The sequence below is a fragment of the Acanthochromis polyacanthus genome, chromosome 4, assembly GCF_021347895.1.
Source record: "Acanthochromis polyacanthus isolate Apoly-LR-REF ecotype Palm Island chromosome 4, KAUST_Apoly_ChrSc, whole genome shotgun sequence".
Classification (NCBI taxonomy): domain Eukaryota; kingdom Metazoa; phylum Chordata; class Actinopteri; family Pomacentridae; genus Acanthochromis; species Acanthochromis polyacanthus.
In genome coordinates, this window is record NC_067116.1 from 36,498,180 (window position 1) to 36,521,467 (window position 23,288).

At 39.2% G+C, this 23,288-nt stretch overlaps 2 protein-coding genes across 2 annotated transcripts in view; one reads left to right on the top strand and one right to left on the bottom strand.

The window, feature by feature from the left end:
- The window catches only part of LOC110952305 (importin-13-like), a 435,553-nt gene that overhangs the window by 170,165 nt on the left and 242,100 nt on the right, over positions 1 to 23,288 (top strand). The window lies entirely within an intron of this gene.
- Positions 834 to 22,652, bottom strand: fam20b (FAM20B glycosaminoglycan xylosylkinase). The gene is made up of 9 exons (XM_022195821.2): positions 22,418 to 22,652; positions 21,113 to 21,458; positions 18,910 to 19,157; positions 18,731 to 18,817; positions 18,519 to 18,628; positions 9,643 to 9,814; positions 6,417 to 6,608; positions 1,949 to 2,008; positions 834 to 1,862 (listed from the first exon to the last, which is right to left on the bottom strand). Exons 2-9 carry the CDS (start codon positions 21,239 to 21,241, stop codon positions 1,631 to 1,633), a joined length of 1,230 nt encoding a protein of 409 aa, XP_022051513.1. The 5' UTR covers positions 21,242 to 21,458; positions 22,418 to 22,652; the 3' UTR covers positions 834 to 1,630.

Sequence of the window (23,288 nt, forward strand, 5' to 3'; positions counted from 1 at the left end):
AACACGTTGATATGGCTTTATAGGCTTCCCACATCTTGCGAGGAGTCACAATGTGTAGCTCACAAGCAGCGATGGAACATAGCTGCGGTCTTACACGGCTCCTCAGTTTTAGCTACAACTGAGTAGACAGCTATGGCCTTAGCTGCTGTCAGTGGGAATGCTGTAAAACATGGGACAAATCAGGACCATGTGGCATGGCATACAAGTTTGTGTTTTCTCAGAAATTGGCAACAATTAGAAGAATTAATGTTCACAAGGGTTTTTTTTGCTTTTCTTTTGAAGTAGGCATGTAGAACCATCTCAAACATAATGACTTCCTGTCTTTTGTAACTTGTCATTTCCAGCCAGGAGAAAACTATTGGGTCGACTAGAAATTCACTACAGATCAAAACTTGAATAATTTTAGGTCTGCCTTCAAAAAGATTTTTTTGATTAATCTGCAACTAGAAAGAGTTACTGGTGCCTGAATTTAACCTCTATTTAGGGTATGAGAGGTGATTCAAACTTGGAAAATCGAAAACAAACACTTACAGAAAGTGAGACGAGAAAAAGATGAAGACTAAAACTACTTATTATAAACCCAGCGTCGGCTATAACCACTGCGTTCTAGATATGACCTGTGACACATCTCAGATCAAATGTGACTAAAACAAAACCATCCCAACAACTAAAAGCAAGAGTAAAACGAAAGTCCCTTCCAGCATGAACGTGGCGCTGCATGAGGAGAACTGTTATTCTTAGAGCAGCACTGACAGCACACTGTATGTGACAGCAGACTGTGGGCTTTTAAGTGGTGAACACATGGAAGAAAAGATGACTGAGAGAAACCAAAATTAAATAGATCATAGTTTAATGCTGAAGATAAACCCACGCTCCCAACATCTGTTACCCCTCGCTTCAAGTCTGTCGTGTCAGTAGCTTTTGTAATTACGGCACAATATGGTACTCGTCCACGCACACACACTCACCCACACACACACTTTTAGGTTTATTATTATAATCCGCAAATTTATATTCTTTCTTCTCATAATTCTATGTCACTACGTAGTTAAATATGTACATACTGATGCGGCAGAGTCAATTCTCTTTTCCTTCCAAAGGTAAATTTAAATTCATGGCGAAAAAAAAGTTCTCAGGTCCTAAATAAATTCAATTTTAGTTTCTTGGACTGCAAGCTCCAAACAGCCTGAAACACAGCTGTGCAGCATCAATCGGTGGCTCATTTTAACCTTTCCTCCTTCCTTGAGAGTGTTTATCTCTCCGAGCTTTATCCTGACTCCTATGGAAAAACTGGAGGGAGGATTTGGCAAAAGGCCGGAGTATCATCAAAACCAGTAGTAGTAGATGGAGGAGTTCTTACAGCAGAAACTGTCCTTTAGTGCACAACAGTCCTGAGAAAAAGTTCACAAAGTCAAAGGTGACAAAGTTTTAACTCTTCAAATCCTGTATTTTCTTTTAGAGAACCACTCGAGTCTTGACAAAAAGAAATGTAGTCTTTGTTCCACCCTGTCGGTTCTTTTCCTCACTCTCCATTTCCTTTAGAACCTGATCTGTTTGGTCACTCGCCTCCTCCTTTCCAGGCCTGCGGAGGAAATTCCTAGCTCTTTTATCACTATCTCCTTCCTTCATCTCAGGGATGTGGGAGGTTCATTCGGTCCTCTATTAGAGTGTTGTCAGGGCCCTGCGCCTCCATGCACTGCTTTACAGTCGCTATGACTCCAGACAGACGCCTGTCCAGGGCTGCCAGGTGCGTCTCAGACAGCACCGGATGGATAGGATCGAACGCCAGAGCCTGTCGCATGGCTGCACTCAGAGCTCCACTTCTCAGTAGGTTCAACCTGTTCCAAGTGGACACACGGATCCTGATGGAGAGGGAAAGAACCAGAAATAAAAGCATGAAAGGAATCTGATTAGGATAAAACAGAGAGTTGGTCATTTCCTGACTTACATGCAGCACTGATAGAGTGGTGCGAGGATACTTCGCTCATCCAAAGCCGCGTTCCCAAAGCTGCAGACACAAAATAAAATCACAATTAAAAACTAAAGCAAGGCATGTAAAGCCAGAGGCCTGTCTGCACTACAATTTCAAGAAAAATGCATCAACCACACTCAGCTGGCCACAGCACACACAATCTTTACAACGCATAAGTCTACTGGAACAGAAATGTTTCCCTGGTTTGCCTCAAGTTACAACAGATCTTGTATTTTGTAGCTGTTTCTCTGTTTTCTGCTGTGCAACGCTAACAAGTTTTTAGGTTGAAAATTAGGATAACAAACATCCAAGAAAAGCAAGAAATCATATTTGGTGCAAACAGTCGACAAGACAAGGAAAATATCAGGAAGGAGAGAAAGTGAGAAACCACGCTGTTCGTTACACATTTACAGGAATTGTTCATGGCTCCACAATAACAACATGATGGGAATTCTTTATTAATCTTATCAGCTGCTTCATGAGACCATTCTTTGCATTCCTGGACCTCTTTTTAAGGTTTTGTAGAGACCAATAAAAAAAAAAAAAAAAAATCATTCCTTCTACAGGAACTTTTAGGGTTTAAAGTAACATTTAACAGATTGCCGAGTCAAAATGGGTCCTTAAGGGTTTACTGTGAAGCAAAACTATGAGAAAGATATGCTGAGACTGAATTTGGAGTTTTAATGTAGCAAAAGATGTCCCTCTAACCTGCTAGATCACCATCATAAACTTGTTTCAGAGGAGGTTCTGTTCAGAGTTTGGGATTTAAATCAGCTGTAAGAAGCATCTCTCTAATCCAATTTGACTTAATAGTATTTCCAGCAGCATTTGTCAAGTATTTTTTTCCACTTTATGATCTTTGCAGCAGAGTCCAGAGGGAAGAAGTGGTGGAAAAATATGCTCCTCAACAATTAAAGAATGTGGGAAAACAGTCACTCACAAAATGTTGTTACATGCTACTGAGACAAACGTGGAAATAAACTGTGATTTTCTGGGTGAAAACACAATATAAGGAAACTTATTCTGTGCTTACCTGACATGCCGCAGAATACTGTGGGTTTCATACAAGTTTCAGTGTTTCGGTACACGTCCCATGCCAAACATCTAATTAGTATTTCTGTTAATTTTCTGTGAGCAATGCTGATTCTCTGCTGACGGAATATGTTTTGTCTGTGAACCTGTACAGATGTACGTTTTCAAAACTGCACAGTTCCATGCAGTTACAATATAGCAAACTGTATGGGATGTCACAGGAACCCGCATGTGTTCAACTGGTGATGCAGAAAGCTCACAAATATGTTTCAATGTTTGGTCCTGATTCACTGCTAAGTCTGCTTTACACTGCAGCTAACAGAAGGATTATAAAATAGATTACTGGCACTTATTAGAGAGAATATTGGTACAAAAACCAAAGTGATTTACTTCATTATGGGACAGTGTCAGGTCTTAATGCACTTTTCCAATATTGTTTTTAAATTAAATGTATTTATTTTGACAGTACCTGCTCTGAATCGTGTTCACTGACTTGCTAAACACGCTGAGGATTTTGTATGTATGAGTCAAACTGGGTACTAGAGTTGTAGTTGACCAATCTCTAGACCACTTTTAGAAAGCCGTTTTTCACAATTGACCTCAATTTTACTCATCTTGGTCTAAGACAGAGGACTCAGTGTTTTATTTCAAGCCTGGTCAAGAACACAACTGTCTGCATATTGTCTTGGTTAGCTACATCAGCATGACCAGATGCAGAACTTCCTGCTTCAAATGCAAGCAAAAAGTTGACTCTTTCCACTTAATTAATGGAAATTTTGTTACTGTTAACGGTTGTCATGCTGCCTTGGTCTCAAACCCTCAAAGTTTTGGTCTAATCTTATCTTTTCATCTTCATCTAAACTGGAGAACATATTAAGAGACTGACATTTTTGTAAAATCGTGCCAAGGCACAAACTATGAATTCAGAAACACACCAATAAGGAAGAATTAACAGCCATGAGATAAAAATATAATTCACAATGCTTAAAAGAGTAGAAATTGGCATTGAGAACAAAAAAATAAGACAACATTAAACAAAAAAATATATACAGTTTAAAAGTAATGACAGTTACAATTATATAAGAGCAGCAATTAAACCTTACAAAAACTAAAAAATTGTTGAAGTATACTCCAAGCATGTGAGGCACAAAGTGACAAAACTCTGTATGAATTTTAAGCCTTTGATTCACACCGTGGGTTAAAAGTGACCCAAACCCAATGGAAAATGGGCGTCTCCTGATGCACTCTACGCATCAAAGGTTTTAAAGAAAAACAAATGCTGATCTATCCACATTCACAGGGCAGACAAGTATGTTTTTTTTTACACAGTAGTGCATCTCAAACTATCATATTATCACATAAATACCTCATAAGTTTTCAAGCTGTACTCCATAATTATCAGCATTAAAAGAGAAAGCACTTTCTGTATGATGTGTTTAAAATATATACAGTTTTCACTGCCTTTACTGATGGAAAATATGAACCTTTTTCTGCACTAGTAGCAGCATAGCGGTCAGAGTAAAGCTTTTTTTTGCTCATCTCTACTGGGATTTTGGACCACCCTGCTTTGGTCTCCATGTTGGAAAGTTTCCATTCCATTTATATGGTTTCCAGTTCCTTCATCTGCCTCTCAGTTGGATTCAAGCCTGAACTCTGGCATTGCTGGACGTCTCAGATTATTGTTGGGAGGTCCAAAGCTGCCCGAGGTCAAGTTTTTCGGTTGCCTGATGTTTTCCTCCAGAATCTAAATGTCGTAATTTTTTCTCATGATGCCCTTTACCTTGACAAGGTTGTCCGGACTATAGGCTGAAAATCTGAAAACTTTACATTCCCACCACCATGTTTGACTGTGAGGATGATGTTCTTGGAGTCGAATACTTCTCTTTTCTTCCACCAAACAAAAACCACGTCTGTGTTGAAACAACTCAATTTTTTTTTTTTAATCTCATCCGACTACAGAACTGATGACTCAAAGTGTAATATTTTGTCCAGGTGAGAGTTTGCAAAGGTTAGTCCTCCTTGTTCAGTGTCTTCTGGAATGTCTAGCTAGAGAAGTTCGTATCAGAATTACTGAGATTCATCAAGACAGCCTCAAGGGTGATCCTCGTATTCTTCTTGGCCTCTCGTCCGATCATTCTTCAGAGTACAGGGGTCGCCTTTGGCTTCCTACTGTGACCTTTCAGATTGTACACACTATGAAACTCCTGGTACTTTTTACCAAGCAAGACTAGCAGGTTAGAAAGATATGTTGAGCCTGAATTCGGAGTTTTTAATTTTGCATTAGGTATCCCTCTTTAACCTGCTAGATCATCATCATAAACTTGCTTCGGAGGAGGTTCTGTTCAGAGTTTGGGATTTAAATCAGCTGTAAGAAGCATCTCCCTTTTCCAATTTGTGTCATTAGTGTGCGAGAATGACTTAATAGTATTTGCAGCAGCATTTGTCAACAAGTACTTTTTTCCACTTTATGATCTTTGCAGCAGAGTCCAGAGGGAAGAAGTGGTGAAAGAATATGCTCCTGAACAATTTAATGCACTAGTAGTAAGCATAGCTATTTCCCATAAAATAAGGCTGCACTAGAAAGAAACAAAGCAGCCTGACTGAAGGAATGAATTCTTGGACAAACTGACCCAACTTAGCTTGTTGAGAGACTGATAATGGCTGTGCTTGTTCTTGTTTTTCTTTTTTAAATAAAGGTCTAATGCTAGTAAAATGTGACTGTAACAGGCAGGAATCTCTGCTAGGTTAGAAAGTGGGAAAGAATCTGTGGCTTCTCCTACTCGGATAAGGATTTGTGACAGACGGGAATGTCAACAAATTAAACTAATAAGAAGCTGGTAGGATCTTCCAATATGTACAAAATAAAGCTGATGTGCTTCATAAAAGACGATACACAGAAATCAGAAGTTCAGTCGGACATTTGGTATTCCCAGCAAAAGGTTAGTTAACACCATATTTAACCTCATCCTGTCAACTGTGAAGAACATGTTGCTCAGAAAGTTTTTCCATTGTTGAGTTTTGATCAGCAAGAACAACCCAACTTCAAAGAGGGATTAACAGCTTGCCGTCCTCACTTCATGAAGTGGGTATTCACCATGAGTCAGTCAATGGTGATAAGAGAGTTCTTGGAAAAAAAAGATTTTTTTTCCAAATAGATGAGCACATTGGAAAATGTCTAATAGAAAATGAAAATAAAAGTAAGACTTCAAATGTAAGCTGCAAAAGTGAACTTTTCAAAAACGATCAGACTATGGTAGTGGGAGCGCTGATCAAAGTGCAGAATTTTCCAGTCAGTCTGAGTTACTGATTTATTTCTTGCGGTAATGTCGTGGGAAGCACAGACTCCGATTTCACTCAGGATTTCCCGTAAGCGGATAATTTTTGTTAAAATCCTTCTTTGCATATCACTCACCTCTTTGCGTTGTCGAGCAGGATGAGCATGCTGGCGCCTCCGTCATCCTGGAAGCTCTCGTAGTGATGTCGATCGGCGTTACCGATGAGATAATCAAAGATGGCCGTGTCGATGACGTCCAGCAGCCTCGGTCCTGCGTCGTATGGAGGCATTTTCTTCACCGCCTCGCAGTAGCTTTCATCATACTCCCACCTGGATGACGAACACAAATAATCCTCAGACACTGATCAACATCCACACTGTCTACAATAAATACCAGAGAAAGACCAACTATTAGTCTGGCTGATTATCGTCGCTGATACTTGACATTTTTCTGATTATCGGTATCAGTATTTTTATTGACCGATTATTGATCGATTCTCTCTCTCTGTGATCTCAGAACTGTGTCTAAACCAGAGACTGCGAAAACTGAACAAGAAGCACAAACTGTTGTGACAAACCAGGAAATGAGCTTCTCTCACAGTGGCTAATGCTATGCTAACAGCTCGCGGCTAAGTCAGAAGGCAGCCACAGATCAACCTGAAACAGAGTCTGGAAAACAATAATTCTTTAAGATATGAATTCTTTAAGATATAAGATAGTTATGAAGGACTGGTTCCCTGCTATCATATGCTATTAAAACACTACATTTAATGCAGATCGGTTCCAAATACCGGCTGTCTGCCTTTCTTGATTGCCTATAATTGGCATCGTTCCTAAAATAACAAAGAAAACAAAAAAACAACAAAATATCGGTCAGTCCCTAAGAAACACTTGTCATTCAAACAGAAATTCTCAAAAGACAAAATTATGCACGTGATATTAGTTAAATGTAGCCAGAGTTACTGAAAATGCACTGAACACAGCACCTCAGTTCATTTTAAAATCACACTCCAGATAATTTTGGGAAACTGGAAAATTTAATTTGATGTATGTCTGAAATGCAACTGCAGCTTTTTCTCTTAATTTGCAGACTTTCCTTTATTTTTTGTGTAAAATCACTGAAAAAGTCTTAATTTACATGTTGATTCATCATTACTATTGAGATTTTCCATCACACTACTGGTCTTCACACATACTCAGCTTTAACTCAGCAGGTGCACCATCCTCACTGACAAGAAGCTCAATCCCTTTTTAAGGGACTATTCTGCCAAAATTCTCTCTTCAGTTATTCTGTGAAGTCAGCTTTTGCTTAATATTTAAAGACCAGTGAGAACAAATTGTCATGATGAAGGAAAGTTTCTCTCTGATGATGTCAGTATAATGTGCTGGTGGTGTCCTTCATCTATATGAAAGCGTCTGCGTGCAGCGTTCACATTAGTGTGTCGCTTCCAGCTGAATTTTGAAAACGCAGGAAAAGAGCTGCAGAAAAACCGGACCAGAAATGAGAATGCAGAGCGAGGAACAAGAGAGAAACCAGAACCATAACAGGAGGAAAAATACGTTCATGTATATTTAACAGGAAAACACACAGACATGTCTATGCTAATAAATACATACCGGAAAGTAAAGGGCAACTGGTAGTGTTTTATATATTCTGTAAAGTTTCAATGAAAGACCAAAGTAATTTAGTGCTAATTATGAGGAAAACAGAAATGTCCTGTCAAATGAAGAAATGATTCATTTACCGTTTTTAATTTGTCATTATTTATATTTATATTATTATTAAATGTGTTGAACAGCTTCTCTGCCTGCAGATAAGACAAAATTATTAACCCTGTAAGACCCAAATCAAGAAAAAAAATTAGCAAAAAAATAAATAAATCAAACAAAAAATTTTATAAATGATAATAACAATAGTAATAATAACATACAAATCCAAATATAGAAGAAAATGAGCAAAAATAATAAAAAATATAGAAAACAAATATAGAAAAAAAATGCAAAATAATATATATAAAATCGAAAATAATATCTCAAACATATGGACCTGACGAATTTCTGTAGCAGTGGGTTTTACAGGGTTAAACTCATTTATTTTCAATTCAACGTCAATTTTTGCTTGTAGAAAGTATTAAACAGATAATTGAGGTAAAGTGATTATTATGTTTTCACCATCATTTAACTGTTCTAATAAACACCATCATCATATTTCACATCACAGGACTGTTACTATTATGTGCAAACAACTTACAATGTGTCATGAGTTGTGGTACGTTACACACAATACTTATATTTAAAATGTTCCATATATGCTGCTTTTCGTTACAGAAATGTCGCAGAAAAAAAAAAAAATTTGCCATCATGAAGTCCGACCTCTACAGAAATTTGAGACTTTTGCAGACGGAAAGTGCTACGTTCCAACAGAAATAAGGAGCATCAGTTTAACACAATTATTTTTCAATGTGATGGCTAAGTCTAACATTTTAATAGCAAACATTTTATAGAATTTATTAAGATTATAAACCCACTAATTAAATGCGTACACAGTGATATTCCTTTTTAAATAAGTAAACGTTTCCACTGCTTTGAACCCCAATGAAGACCAAAGCACAATCAATTAATTAAATGCCCAAATAATTTAAAAAAATAGAAATTAATAATGTCTAGGGTGAACTTTACAAAGATTAACAGTCAAGCCTGACAGAAGCAATCCTCAGTCCTCTCAGTTCTGAGTCATCTAACCAAAGCGTGGAATCTGACCAAAATACCACAAGAGCAAACATCCTTTGCAGACTACATGCTCATTAAATTATTCATACTGCATTTAACTTATACACTTGGAGTTCCCGTTTTGGTTTGTGAGCAAGAGGAGAAATTTAATCCCTATAAATTCAGAAACAAAAAATGAAAGTAAAATATTTCACTGCTATAAATTTGGTGGTATTTCATTGTTAAAGTGTTTAGTAGCTCATCAGTTCAAACTATTACAGCTTCTATTTGGATTCAGATTAATATTTACTCTGTGCCCAATAATGACGCCACAAACTCTAATCGCTCAAATATCTAAACGGCATCTGAGACACTCTCCCACCTCGCCCCGCCCCCGCATTATTCGTCCCACCACAGTCACCGTTTCTCAGAATACAGGAGGAGGTGGAGCGTCATAAGTCTCGATGTTTGGAAAATACAGGTCAGTCTTTTTAAAACCGCTGATCTGAAATGCCTCCATTATGGAAGAGATGCTGCATCAACACAGTATTTGCATTTCCCCTCTAAATAAGCATCAGACACAAGTCAGAAGATTTTCCCACCCGACTTCAAAAGCCGATAAAACGTCTCAGAAACAGCTTTGCTCAACACCTACCTGGCCAGTTTGCCTTCTCGGTATGTTCGTCCCCACGGATGTCTGTGTTTCTGCAACGGCCAGACGTCTGGCAGCCAAAGGGTTAAAGAGCCCTCCATGATCTCCCCCTCTGCACATGCTGGTTCACTTTCCCGGCAGTAGTAACACTTTCCATAGAAACATGTGTTATTACCTGTGGAAACACAAAAATAGCAGCTGATGACTATAAATCCTTTCGACCATGACTTACTACCATCTCAATGATGGTGATTCCTCTTTCTGGTGCTTCTACTCTCAGCCAACAGACACTATTATTTCTGTTATAAGAGAGTGAGAGTGAGAGAGAGTGTGTGTGTGTGTGTGTGTGTGTGTGTGTGTGTGTGTGTGTGTGTGTGTGTGTGTGTGTGTGTGTGTGTGTGTGTGTGTGTGTGTGTGTGTGTGTGTGTGTGTGTGTGTGTTCATAGGAAGTATGATGTGGGGCAGGATTTGGGAGGGATGTGGGGCATTGTCTTTTTATTGTTTTTTATTGTTTGTTTTTAACTTGTTAAGCACTTTGTGTTACTTTTTGTATGAAAAGTGCTATAGAAATAAACTTTGATTGATTGATTGATATTAAAGCTGCAAAAACCACCCCGATTATTCTGATGCTTAGAAAGACGGCAATTTTTTAATCAGTTTTTAATACTTTTATTACACTTCTACATTAAATAAACAGAGTAATGCTGCCAATTCTGTGTCATGCTACATTCCTGTGGATATCTGGATTTACAGATGTTCCCTAAACGCCTCACATAAAGGCTACGCTACATGCTAACCACCACAGAGAAGTTTCCGAGTCTCCCCACTCAGTTGTTTCAGTGCAGCAAATCAGACAAATGTGTGGTCAAAACGTTAAGTTCAAGAGGTGAAATAAGGTGTTCTAATACAGGTTTACTCAGGGCGAAACTGATTTTATCTGCAGACGCCGTTTTCTGAGGGAAGTGTTTTAAACATCAATACTGTAGTCGTTCACTATGTTGTGGGAAGCCAAAATTGTGACTATTATTAATATTCAGTTAATTATTCATCCCCTTACTGTCAATTAATTGGTTATTTTCTTAATCTTGTGGTTGTTTGGCGAAACCTCAGAAAATGATGCAAAATGTCAATCAGGGTCAACGTGTTCAAAGATATTGAGTTTTACAGTCACACAGGAGGCACGAAACCAAAAAATACTCAACTTTACGAAGCCAGAATTAGAAAGTATTCATTTTTTATTTCTTTAAAAAAACTACTTAAACCAGTGAATTGATGATGAAAACAGCTGGTGATTAATTTAAGAACTAAAACAATAATTGTTGCAGCACTACAACTTACCAACAGTTTAGGACAGATGCATTGAAAAATATGCCTTAAATACACTATTTGATGAAGTGCTACTTTGTGTCGGGATGGAAATGCAGTGAAACTCTCTGGTATTGAGCACGGTGGAAGGTATTGTTGCAAATTACATATAAATGAAGCCTTTAGTGTCCCTTTAGCTGATCAATAAGAAATGATGCTTCCTCCAGAGGACCAGACTCGTTTTTCTTTCCGTACAGCAAGAGTGTGTTGTAGATTTCTTCTTTGTGTTGCACACTTATCACATCATCTACGGTGCTCAACAACAGCAGAATCTTGCCATGTCTGAATCCAAGCACAAAGGAGCACTTAAATGGTGCAACCACAAAAGAAAGTTTTGAGTTATGACGCAAGTCTGCATACTGTAATGTGAAAATGTCTTCTGAAAACATGAAAAACATCCTGTGCCAACAATACCTTGACATTATAATGTGATACTGATCTGTTTTCCTTTCTCTGAGGTTGCAGCAATATGTTTCCATGATGAAGTGTGAAAACATGTATGTACTCCAAAAACTTCAGATACACAATCAGACTGACTCAAACATAAACATCTGTGCCTTCTGGTGTGAACATATGTAACATATTCATACTCATTTAATGAACAGTTAGCATGTTTGTTCAAACTTTCAATCCAAACACTTTAAGGTCACACACACACACACACACACGTTTGTACTTCTATCTTAGTGAGGACATCCATAGGCTTAATGCATTTCCTAGAGTCTTACCCTAACCTTAACCATCACAACTGATTGCCTAAACTTAATCCTTACCCTAACCTTAACCAAACCTCAATTCATACCCGTTCTCTAAAAACAAGTCTTCACCCTCAAACATGGCTGTTTCAAAGTGAGAACCGGCCAAAATGTCCTCACTTTGATAGTTAAATGCAGAAAATGGTACTCACCATGTAGCAAGTACAAGAACACACACACAGACACACACACACAGACACACACGTCAAGAGTCCCATGAAGCACAAAGCACCTACTTCAGTCGGAGTCCGTTTGATTTCATTGGAAGTGACTCACAAAGCGATGCCACACAGCGTTGTCGTTGACCCGCAACAGTGGTAAACGGATTAAAAATCCTATTAAGTTTGTTCTAAATAACAGCAGGCCACGAAAAATACCAATCAATAAAAGCAGAAATTCAAAACATCCTTCACAAACGAACAATAAAAAAAGAACCAGTGTATGCCTACCCACTCCAAATTGTTTGAACAGTGTTGCACATTTTTCTGATGAGACAGACAAAGTTCCTATTATTCACACTGGATTCAAATCCAAAAAAGCAGTTGTAAAAGACTGTCAGAGACATGGCAAAGTAGTAAAAATAATCTAAATATAAGCTTAAGTTTTAGGTGGATCATATTTTGGTGGCTAAAATATATTTTGCTGCTGCCTAGATTGACAAGAGGCTATTATGTGCCAGGACTCCTGTCTGCTTCTGTAAACTGCAACCACTGACTGCAGATAATCATCTCATAAAGCCACACTTAAAAAAAAAAAAAATCAAACTAACTCTTCAAGCTGACTGGCGGTAAGAGGAAGCTTTAAATATAGAGGCCGCTCAGTGAACGTCCACCACTGGAGTGTCTGAATAGCTGGAGAACCAATCACAAACATTACAAAACATACTTTATGTTTTACAAGGACAAATTGTTAACAAATTCTCACATCTGATATGATGAAAACATTAAAAGTTGGTGTTTCGCTTCAAGAATTATCTACAACATTAATCTAGTGTCACTGTTTATTTTCTGATACAGCTCTAGAAGTAATTCAGTTAGATATCTGATGATCTTTGTGTTTGCTAAGCAAGTAGAAAGATATAATAAATCACAGCATTAATGAAGATTATGGGTAAGAAATATAAAAAAAATGATGCATCACTAATATATTTGTTATATTGTATATAATAGTATATATTGCATTTCTTAGAAATAATCAACCAACTATTATTGCATTGTCTGAACTCTTATTGTGACAAATGACCAGTGTTTATGAATACTATGCTAGCTAAAAAAAACAAACAACATATTTCTTGCAGTTATGGAAATCTGATGCTGTCTTTCACTTTGAGATGTGGTTGAGAAAGCTGGATGAGATCATCCATCTGAAGAGGGTCAGACTCAAGGCAATGTGAAGGAGGAGTGTGATAAGTAACAAATGTTAAGACACGGAAGGGATCTGAAGGTGTTGGATGAACGATCATTTTAACTCTGTAGGAGTGGTGTCTGTATTTATGTTTAGTGCATTTTTTTGATGAGACAGCTCATATTACTTGGACTGGATTAAAAACCCAAAAAACGCAAAACAACAAGAGGAACGCCCCAACACATTGACTTAATAAAGATTCAAAGTCACGAGTTTATCTCAACTGATTTCAAAGTCTGAGCTCTCTGCTGCTCTACAACACCCTGCCAGGCCTCCTCTTCTGCTTCATTTACTGCAGCCCTTTGGATCATTTTTGCCGTATTGTCTTTAATTCGCTGAAATATGACATTCTTTAAAACACATTTTAGCTCTGTGCTGACGTGCGTTTTCTCCACTGAGAATCATTCAGTTATCAAACAGCTTAGCCTTGGTGCAGTTTATTGAGCGGATTCAGGACAGGCCTTTCACAGAAAACATCTTCTTTCAGACACCTTGAGGTTGATTATGAGGTGCAACATCATCTTAAAATAGAGTGTTTCTAGATCTTTAGCCCTCCAATAAATTCACAGTTGTTATACTTTGAGAACCTGTAAGACTCCAATAATGGCTGAGTCAAGATAATGAATCTGTTAATTGCCGTTTTCGTGTGAAGGCATTGTTCCTGTTTGCCAATGCATCTTTTAACGGTTTGTCACCCACAATCAAGAGGAATAGCTTCTCAAGAGTTCTGTGGTTAACTTGACAGCAGTTTAGACAGCTTTGGAGAGCAGATGCAGATGGAAGCTGTAAATATCAGAAATTTGTAAATGAAGTCAAAATCAAAACTTGCTGCATAACTGCATGTATCTAGGATCAGGTCATTTTTGCATTACGGTCAACCAACCCTTTCAAGTTTTATTTTACTGAAGACCACTTTTGAGAATGAAATGACACATTTGCGTAACTGCTTAGTCTACTGCGGTATTGGCTTTGCCTTCGTTTAATCGCTGTAAACCCCAAGTGTAAAGGTTGCGAGACAGATGACTCATGTTAGGGGGTTAGTTTGGATTTTTTGAAGTGGGGTTTTGTGAACCACTTATTAGCTACAGCAGATGGCACATTGCCTGTTTGGAGACACAAACATGGGTGGAGGGATCGAAGCTAAACAGCGAACTTCTGTGGATGGGGAGCAAAACATATTCCAGCCATCAAAAATATCTAAACAATATGTAACAGATTATATTTCGAAGATGTGCCCTGTTTAATTTCCTGTAAAGCCCCTTCTGACTGGGAACTGAAGCCAACATCATCTTCATCAAAGCCAGAAGACTTCATTGATGAAAACCTTTCATCTTGAAAAAAAACTGAAGTTGTGGGTCTAATCCTGCATGAACTGGTTGGTTTGCTTGTGTTAATCTGTGATTTCAATGTATTAAAAAGTCAGTTCAGAACCAAACTATTGTGTTAAAACTAAACGACGCAGACAGAGCAATTTTATTCCACAGAATAAAATTCTGTTTTTTTGGCTAATGAAGTCTCGTGGATTTGAAGAGAACAATCTAATAACTTCAGTTGGCAAAGTAGTAAAAATAATCAAAATATAAGCTTACTCTTCAGGTGGGTCATTTTTTGGTGACTAAAATACATTTTTTTGCTGCCAGGACTCACAAGAGTTGTGTGCCAGGACTCCTGTCTGCTCATGTAAACTGTGAACACCGACAATACTGTAGCTAAAACACTTCCTGTGGATAAGCATCTCATAAAGCCACAATTCAAAAAATTCAAACTAAAGGAAGCTTTAAATGTATGGGCCACCACTGGAGTGGTCTGAATAGCTGGAGAATCAATCATAAACATTACAAAACATAATAATTTGTCCTTGTAAAACAAGAAAAAGTAACAAATGTACATATTTGACATGCTGAAAACATTAAAAGTTGGTATTTTGCTTGTAGAATTACTGACAACATTAATCCAGTTTCATTGTTCATTTTCTGCTAAAGCACTAGAAGTACCTACACTACATATCGGATGATGGTTGGTGTTTGCTAAGCGAGTGGAAAGCTATAAATTGCAGTTTTAATGAAAAGTAGGGGTGAAAAACGAATAAAATCTGCTGTTATGAGGTCACTGATGTATTTATATTATAGCATACATTGCAACAGAACAGATCAACTTTCATCATATTTTCTGAACTCTTGTTGTGATGACTGGTGTATCTGAATATTAAAAATAACTATTTTGCGAACAAGGAAGTTTATTTATGGCAAATAAATAAGGTTCCATTATATTTACTATTATGGAATTATAAAACATGTTTCTGATAACTGAGCAAGACCCTCCATTTGAATGTCAGATTCCAGACCGCAGGAAGGAGTGAGATAAAGGAAATTGACAAACGTTGAGACACTGGAGGGGTCTGAGTGGGAAGGTGTTGGATGAATGACTAATAATACCCATCGGTTAGAGTGGCAACTGTACATATGGTAATTTTTCTGTTTGATACACTTCTTTCCTCTTGTCTTTTGCTCTCGTTCTCTCACATTCTGCTTTTCAGCTACCTCGCCCATCAATAAGCATAAACCCGGCAAAACAATTCTGATTGTATATCCTATTACGTCAATATTATGTTACAGAAAGAAAATAATAATAATTCGATTGCTTTTATGCATCACTGTGAACAACCATAAAAAATATTCAAGTCATATGAGCAGCGCTGCAGCTTCTGATTCTTTTAGTAACTGAGTATTCTATTGATTATTCTGGGGATTAATTGAGTAATCAGAGTCTGTGCTTGCAAAAAGCCGACGTGAGCGCGCTGTGCAACAGAAATAATCGTTCTGGCGGAACATGGGTGGATATCTGTGGTGTATTGGACATTTACAGTATGGTACAGGGGTATTTAACAAAAACTCAAAGCCACGGGAACCCCACATGTACTTAGATGATGATGCAGAAATCACATAAATATGTTTTTACGTTTGGTCCATTTAAACTGCAGATACTGCAGCTGATGGAACACAAATAAAAAACTGATTGTTTATTAGCATTTACGACAGAGAATATTCAATCAGTAACAGTTTCATTTTGATTTGGCCACAAATTAAAGTGATTTCCTTCATTATGGTACAGTGTCAAACCTACATGCACTTCAAAACAATATCATGTGTGAGCATATGAAGTTTGATAGTTTTATTGTGCAGCTGTAAATACAGCACACACGCTTAACAGTTTTCTACCAGCATTTGTGTTTTACATAATTTCCAGTCGCAGCGCTTTTTGCCGTCAAACATTTTTATATTCCTCATCGTTCTCCATTTAAACAACCTGTTTGCGATCGGTTCATTTTGTGGAAAATGAGTCAAATGCTCGTTAAACGTTTCTGTTTGTGTGGGCGAGTTTGAAGCATACAGTGCGAGTTAAAAAAGGAAAGTTGATAACCACCTTCATACCTGTTAAATTTGACTGAGGTTTCAGTTTTTGTCGAGCCAACTCACACAAAGAAAGTCCAACTATGTCAAGCTGCCTTCGTAGTTCAGTCCTCTGATCTGCTAAACACCATAAACACTTGGAAACCTGCACCGGTTAAAAGAAGCGCCCCGTAGAATTTAAAATCCCTTTATAATTTATTGATTTTAGGTTCTGGTCTGTATAGGATGAACTCTGGGTCCAGACTCAAACCACCCGTTACTGACCTAGGATCTAGCCTGTAGTGGATTCAACAAAGCCTCGAATCAGAGAATTTTGCCTCGTGGGATTTTAGTACCCAAGTAGCTCAAGGGATCGTTTCAGCCCTAAATTTGAATGTTTATTTTCTATTAGAAAAAGCAGCAGGTATCTCAGAACAAAAAGGAAAAATTTGATTTAAAAAATCCAATATTACCTTACAGGCCCCGCTTATCAATTGATAATATAGCCAACAACGGTTTAATGAACCCATGAGTTACGGTGAAATGAAACACATGCAACAGTCAGGGCACATCAGCTGAAAACTAGTTTTGCTGCTTGACCTTAAAAGAAAAGGTTACGTCGGTCATTCTGTATTACTAGTATTACAATACTATGGAGATGTTGAGACAAATAAAAGAAAATGATGCACAGAAATGGAGGTTTAAGAGCAAGTTAAATAAAGAATGTTCCCATAAATGACATGTCATTAGGGCTCATCAAACCACACATTTACTTTCACAGGTTGACTGGTCAGTTGACCTTTATGTATGAATATGGTGGACTTCCCCTTTGATACAGGGAGAAACTATGCTCTTTTATATAAACACTACCAGTCAAAAGTTTGGACAGACCTTCTCATTTCATGGTTTTTCTTTATTTTCATGACTATTTCCACTGAAGGCACCACAGCTATGAATGAACACATATGGAATTATGTAGGAAACAAAAAAGTGTGAAATAAGTCAAAACATGTTTTATATTTTAGATTCTTCAAAATCACCACCCCTTGCTTTGATTACTGCTTTGCACACTTTTGGTATTCTCTGGATGAGCTTCATGAGGTGGTCACCTGAAATGCTTTTCCAACAGTCTCGAAGGAGTTCCAGAGATGCTGAGCACTTGTTGGTCTGTTTACCATCTCATCCCAAACCATCTGGATTGGGTTTAGGTCAGGTGACTGTGGAGGCCAGGTCATCTGTTTCTCTTTACTTAGCTGGTTGGTTTTTGCCATAATATGGATTCTAACAGCTGTCAAATATGGCTGTCAACCGTGTACCAACCTGACTTCTGTACAACACAACTGATAGTCCCAACCCCATTAAGAAGACAAGAAGTTCCACAAATTAACCTTGACAAGGCACACCAGTGAAGTGAAAACCATTTCCGGTTCTACCTCATGAAGCTCATGGAGAGAAAGCCATGGGTTTGCAAAGCTGTCACTAAAGCAAAGTGTGGCTACTTTGAAGAATCCAAAATCTGAAACATATTTACAAGTTCTTTCACAATTGCTTGCTTGCTACATAATTCCATATATCTTGCTTCATAGTTTTGATGTCTTCAGTGTGTATCTACAATGTAGAAAGCAGTAAAAATAAAGAAAAAAAACACTGAATGAGAAGGTGTGTCTGTTCTTGTATGAATTCTTACGTTTCACAGAACAGCAGGGCCACACCTTCAGCAAATAGGATCTGACAAGGTGTATCCTGGTTTAACGGGTTGACTAAAAAAACGAAAGGCAAGGTGAGCAAGACAGAGAGCGAAACGGAGTGAAAATTGTGAAAAGGGAGAGAAAGAAAGTGGACAGATGAGTCAAAAGGAAAAGAAATCATTCATTCACACCTTTCTCTTGGCAGTTGTAAACTTTCACCTTACTAGAAGCTTATCTGTGAAGTGTGGCAGAAGACAAAGGAGTGAGCAGACACTCACCCTGCATGAGGAAAGTGCCCAACAGCTGGTCCGTGGCCACAGGCTTGATCTCTGTTCTCAGGTTGACATTTCGACCCACAACCAGAGGCGCTCTCCTAAACCCAAGGATCCTGCAGAGCGACAGATACCATGATATCAGAGGATTACAACACAGAAACACTGAAAGATCAGAGACAATGAATGTCAGCACTCAAACCAGGTAGCTGTCAAACCTGTCCAGGTGAAAAGCAGCCACCTCTGCGTTGTGTCTGTCGTAGCCTGCATACGGCTCCCCTTCCACCACGTAGTTTCTGTTGTATCTAAATGTGGGTGTAAAGGGCAAAAGTGTGAAAAATTCATCACACTTAAATGGAAAACTAAAGTGTTTAATTCCATATTTAACAAGGCCGACCTCTTGGGTTTGAAGACGACTTTCTGTCCTCCGTCCAGCACCAGCAGGGCTTTGAGCTGTGTGCCCTTGTAGCCCACGTCGGCCCGTTCTATCCTGGCAGAGCTCAGGGATGTGAGCACAGCAGCCAGCTCTGGGGTCTCCTCAGGGTACACTTCTCTGGGGCCCACCCACTGGCTCGCTATCTCCCATGGAGACTGGAGGGTGTGGGTGAGGCGAGCTCCCCGAGACAGAGAGAGACCGGCTTCCATCTGTCACAGGTGAGCGATTAGTGTTAGCTGAGCTACACACAGTTTTTGGACATTCAGGCAAAAAAAATGCACAAAGCAAACTGAGCAAAGAACAGGAGGGAAGCAGTGGAAAGGAAGTCGCAAATTAATGCAACGTCAGCTGTGAGACCGCACAATATATGTCAAAATGACATCAAATTATCTCGTTAGAACCATAAACTTTCAACAGGATACAGATTTGTTTTTCTCTTATAGAACATCATAGAAAGCCTGTGACTCCTAAAAATGCCATTTTTCCGTTTTACACTTCAGTGTTGATGTGCTGAAGACCTGCAATGATTACTCGAGCGCTCAACTACCTTGAAAATGAATTAATTGTTTTTTTTTAAGAGCAAAACTTCTCTAATTCCAGTTTCTTAATTATATAGCAATTTTCTCATTTCTTTACTCACCTATGACAGTAAGCTGAATGTCTCTGAGTTGTACACAAAAAATCTGAGGACATCACCTCTTCTGGCATTTTTTTCAACCAAACAACCAATCGATTAATTATGAAAATAATCGACTGAATAATCAACAACAAGAGGTCGCATAATTCACTGAATGTTCATCATATTCATAACTTTGGCTTCTCACAGTTAAGCGAACATGAATAACTGATGTTCAAAAGGCACAGGCCAAACACATCATCACTGGGCTTCACCTTTGGTAAATATTCTCTGTGTGCATAACTCCAAAATGTTCAATGCCCTTTTACTGTTTGTCCGTCCTCCATCTGCTGCCCTGCTATCCTCCACCCCATCCTCCTTACTCTCACCCCAACCAGTCGAGGCAGACGGCTGTCCTCCCTGAGCCTGGTTCTGTCGGAGCTTTTGTTTTTCTTGGGTTCCTTTCCATTATTATATTTATTTCAGACATGCCACGGTATCAAAGGCGAAAGAGAAATTAAAACACACAAAATGAGAAACGAAACAAACAAACTAAATCTGAGACCGAAAATAATGAAAACGGGTAACATGAAGTTTAACTTATTAACCTCTACCTGCTACATGTCTGTACATCTCACATCCTACTGTTTCCTGTTTGCATCAAAACTTGTACTTTTATGCCTCTTTAAAAAAAACAGAACACATTTCCTGTTCCACATTATTAGATTTTTCAAGGAGTCTTCATTTGTTTTGTTTTTTTCTTAAATTGTTTAATGGTTGTACTTGTTTTGAGACTGTTGTCCAGACTGTTCCATAAGTTGTTGTGAACTGGTGCTACAAAAATAAAATTTGAACTGAACATAACCAGTGTCTAGCAGCATGTGATGCGAGAACATTGGTAGACTGTAGGGTTTATTGGTTAACAGTGAGGCGATTTGTCTCTAAGAGATGCACTGAATTCATGTGAAAAAGAAACATTTTATTGCAAAAATTTGAAGGAATGTAGCAATAAACATGAGCATGTTTGAATATGAAAAGTCAACGACAAGCCGTAAGGATATTATTTACTGTCTATATAGTCATTTTCAGCAAATGTATCCTAATTATTGGGGATCATTTTTAATGCTGGTAGAGTAACTTTGATGTCATCAAAGAGTAAAGTTTGAGGCCAGCCAGAGAAGATATGTTTACACCTCCTTCAAGGCTTTTGTCTTTGGAAAGATGGACTCGGCGTTTCAGACACGGAATAAAACACTGCACCATGAGGTTTACACTTGGAACTTATTTAATATTAGCCAGTAGGAAGAATGCTGCATGTATTCTTTGTATTCTCCCCTTGCGATGTATTTTCTTCTCCATATTGTGAAAAATACTGAATTTACAGACAACCCGGCAGAGCGTTTGTTTTCGTATTCAAGGACAGAACCCAGGAGTAAAATTTCATGTGATGCCAGCTAGATAATCCTCCTACCCATAATACTCTCCCCTAGTGACAGCAGAATTTTTATACGTCTCTTTTCAAGGCCACGAAACAAGTTGCACCCTGACCTTGCGAAACGCTCTGAGGTCCCGTCGGCTGGCTGCAGATCCTTCACCTCCATCCAGCAGGAAGATCTTGGCCAGGCCCAGCAGGAGGAGCACGGCACACAGCACCACCATGCGCTGTTTGAGCTTCATCTCCACGCCGACCGGCCCCGGCCTCCTCGTCGCCCGACGCTGTGTTTGTCCCCCGAAGCGAGTCCCCCTCACCCCCAATGCATGGCCCCTGCAGCAGCTCCCCAATGCTGTCGAGACGAACTCCTCTGATGGACGCTAGGGCTTTAGGTGGGTTTTCCTTCCCTTTTCCCTGGAGCTACAATCCGAGCAAACAGGCCAGCAGGAAGAGAGCAGGATACTGAAATGAAAGTGAGAGAGGGAGAGGAAGGGATGAAAGATGTCCTGTCAATAACATGTGGAGAGAAACCCGATTGATTTGCTGCCCCTCTAGCTGGTTTCCCTCCAGGGCAGAGGATGACCCAGTACTGCAGTGAACAGCATCAGGACGCTGTGTTAAATGTCTGTGCACATTCATAAATACACCATAAAACTTGCTCTGTTTGCCAGCAGCTGAGCAGACTCTGACTCCGGGTGCTGTTACAGGCTGGGCTGTGTTGAAGCCATATTTACAGCATCCCTCCCTCTTTTCTCCAGCTCTGGAAGATGAAAGGAGGTGGTGGGGTGGGGGTGGGGGGTAAGAGTACAACTCCTGTCTTTTATTACTGAGCAGAGTGGAGATGATGGACACTGCTGTGGTGCAGAGAGGTGGTCAGCTGAGGTGGTGGAAGATGACCCGAACCACAGCACATTCATGTGATTTAAAGGCTTCATAGTTCGCTCGGTAAAATGGGCTGTAACGTGGGGCGTTACTTTGTGAGTGTCACAAACTGCCACGTTTACCTGACAGTTACCTGCTGTCGTTATGGCAGACCAGCTAATGCCACCACACCGTAACAGAATAACAAGGCAACCCGAAACAGCAGAAATTACGGTTCTAACAGCTCAGTCGACACACGTTTGGCCACGCAGGCAGCTTCTTCTCCCATACAATCGCTCTTTCATGATGCCTCAACCGCCGTGAGAAAACGGCCGGGCAGCGCTGACCGCAGAAAAAGCCCCTAAACGCCGCCTTCAACCGCGGTAACTCCTCGTTCATTGACGCTATTAGCTCACCATACCCGCCACCACATTCTGACATCTACCTCTTATGGGCTAGCTGCTTAGCAAACCGCCGTACACCTTGCTGAGTGTGTTAGCTAAAACGGGCTGCTAGCTGCATTCAGTGCGTCGTCTGTTGTGTTTACGGGCTTCACTCACCTTCCGCTCGTTCGCTGGATGTGAAGCAGCTTCCAAGTGTCCGTAAAGTCCCGCAGTGTGATGAAAGTTTAATGCATCGAGTCGGCTCGGCGCTAAAAGTCACGGCGGTTTGTCATTTTCTCAATTCCCTCGGTGGCTCCCTTTCCTCCGCCCTTTTCTTCGATTCCTTCTCTGCCCTGCCGTGTCCACTTCCGAAACACTTCCCCGTCCTGCAGCGGCTGCAGGCGGCCGCCAGGTGGCGCCGTGACACCGCGGAAACCCCAAACAGGACGCACGAAGAAACTGAGCGCCACAAACCACAAACTGACACATGTTCATATTAAAGCCCAAAAAGCTAATTGAGAAAAAGAAGCAAAAAAGCCGATAGTAATTATTAGTGATTAAGGAGATGTAATAATGATATTACTCATAATATTATCCAAACATCACTTTTCAAAAACAATGTGCTTTATGCAAATGTAAAATTCAACAAATAATTAAATTAAGCAGTTTTATCTAGCTCACTTAACCCTCCTGTTTTCCTCATTTATGGGCACCAAAAAATATTTTCTTGTCTGAAAAAAATCCAAAATTAAGCAAAAAAAAAAAACAATCAGCAAAAAGTTCCCCAAATTTTCTGTTTAGTTGAATTACAGATAACTAGCAAGATCACAGATAAAGCGATATTGTTGTACATTTTGCCTCTAAGAAAAATAACTTCATTTGTACAGCACTTTTTGAAAACATATTTGCTTTACAATAAAGCAAATGTCAGATGATAAAGTGGTTGAGTCATGAATCATTTTGCCTCAAACATCTTTCAGTAAAAAAAGATTGATTGTAACCTAACAAACATAAATGCTGGGGTTGAGAACCTACAGTGTTGTTCATG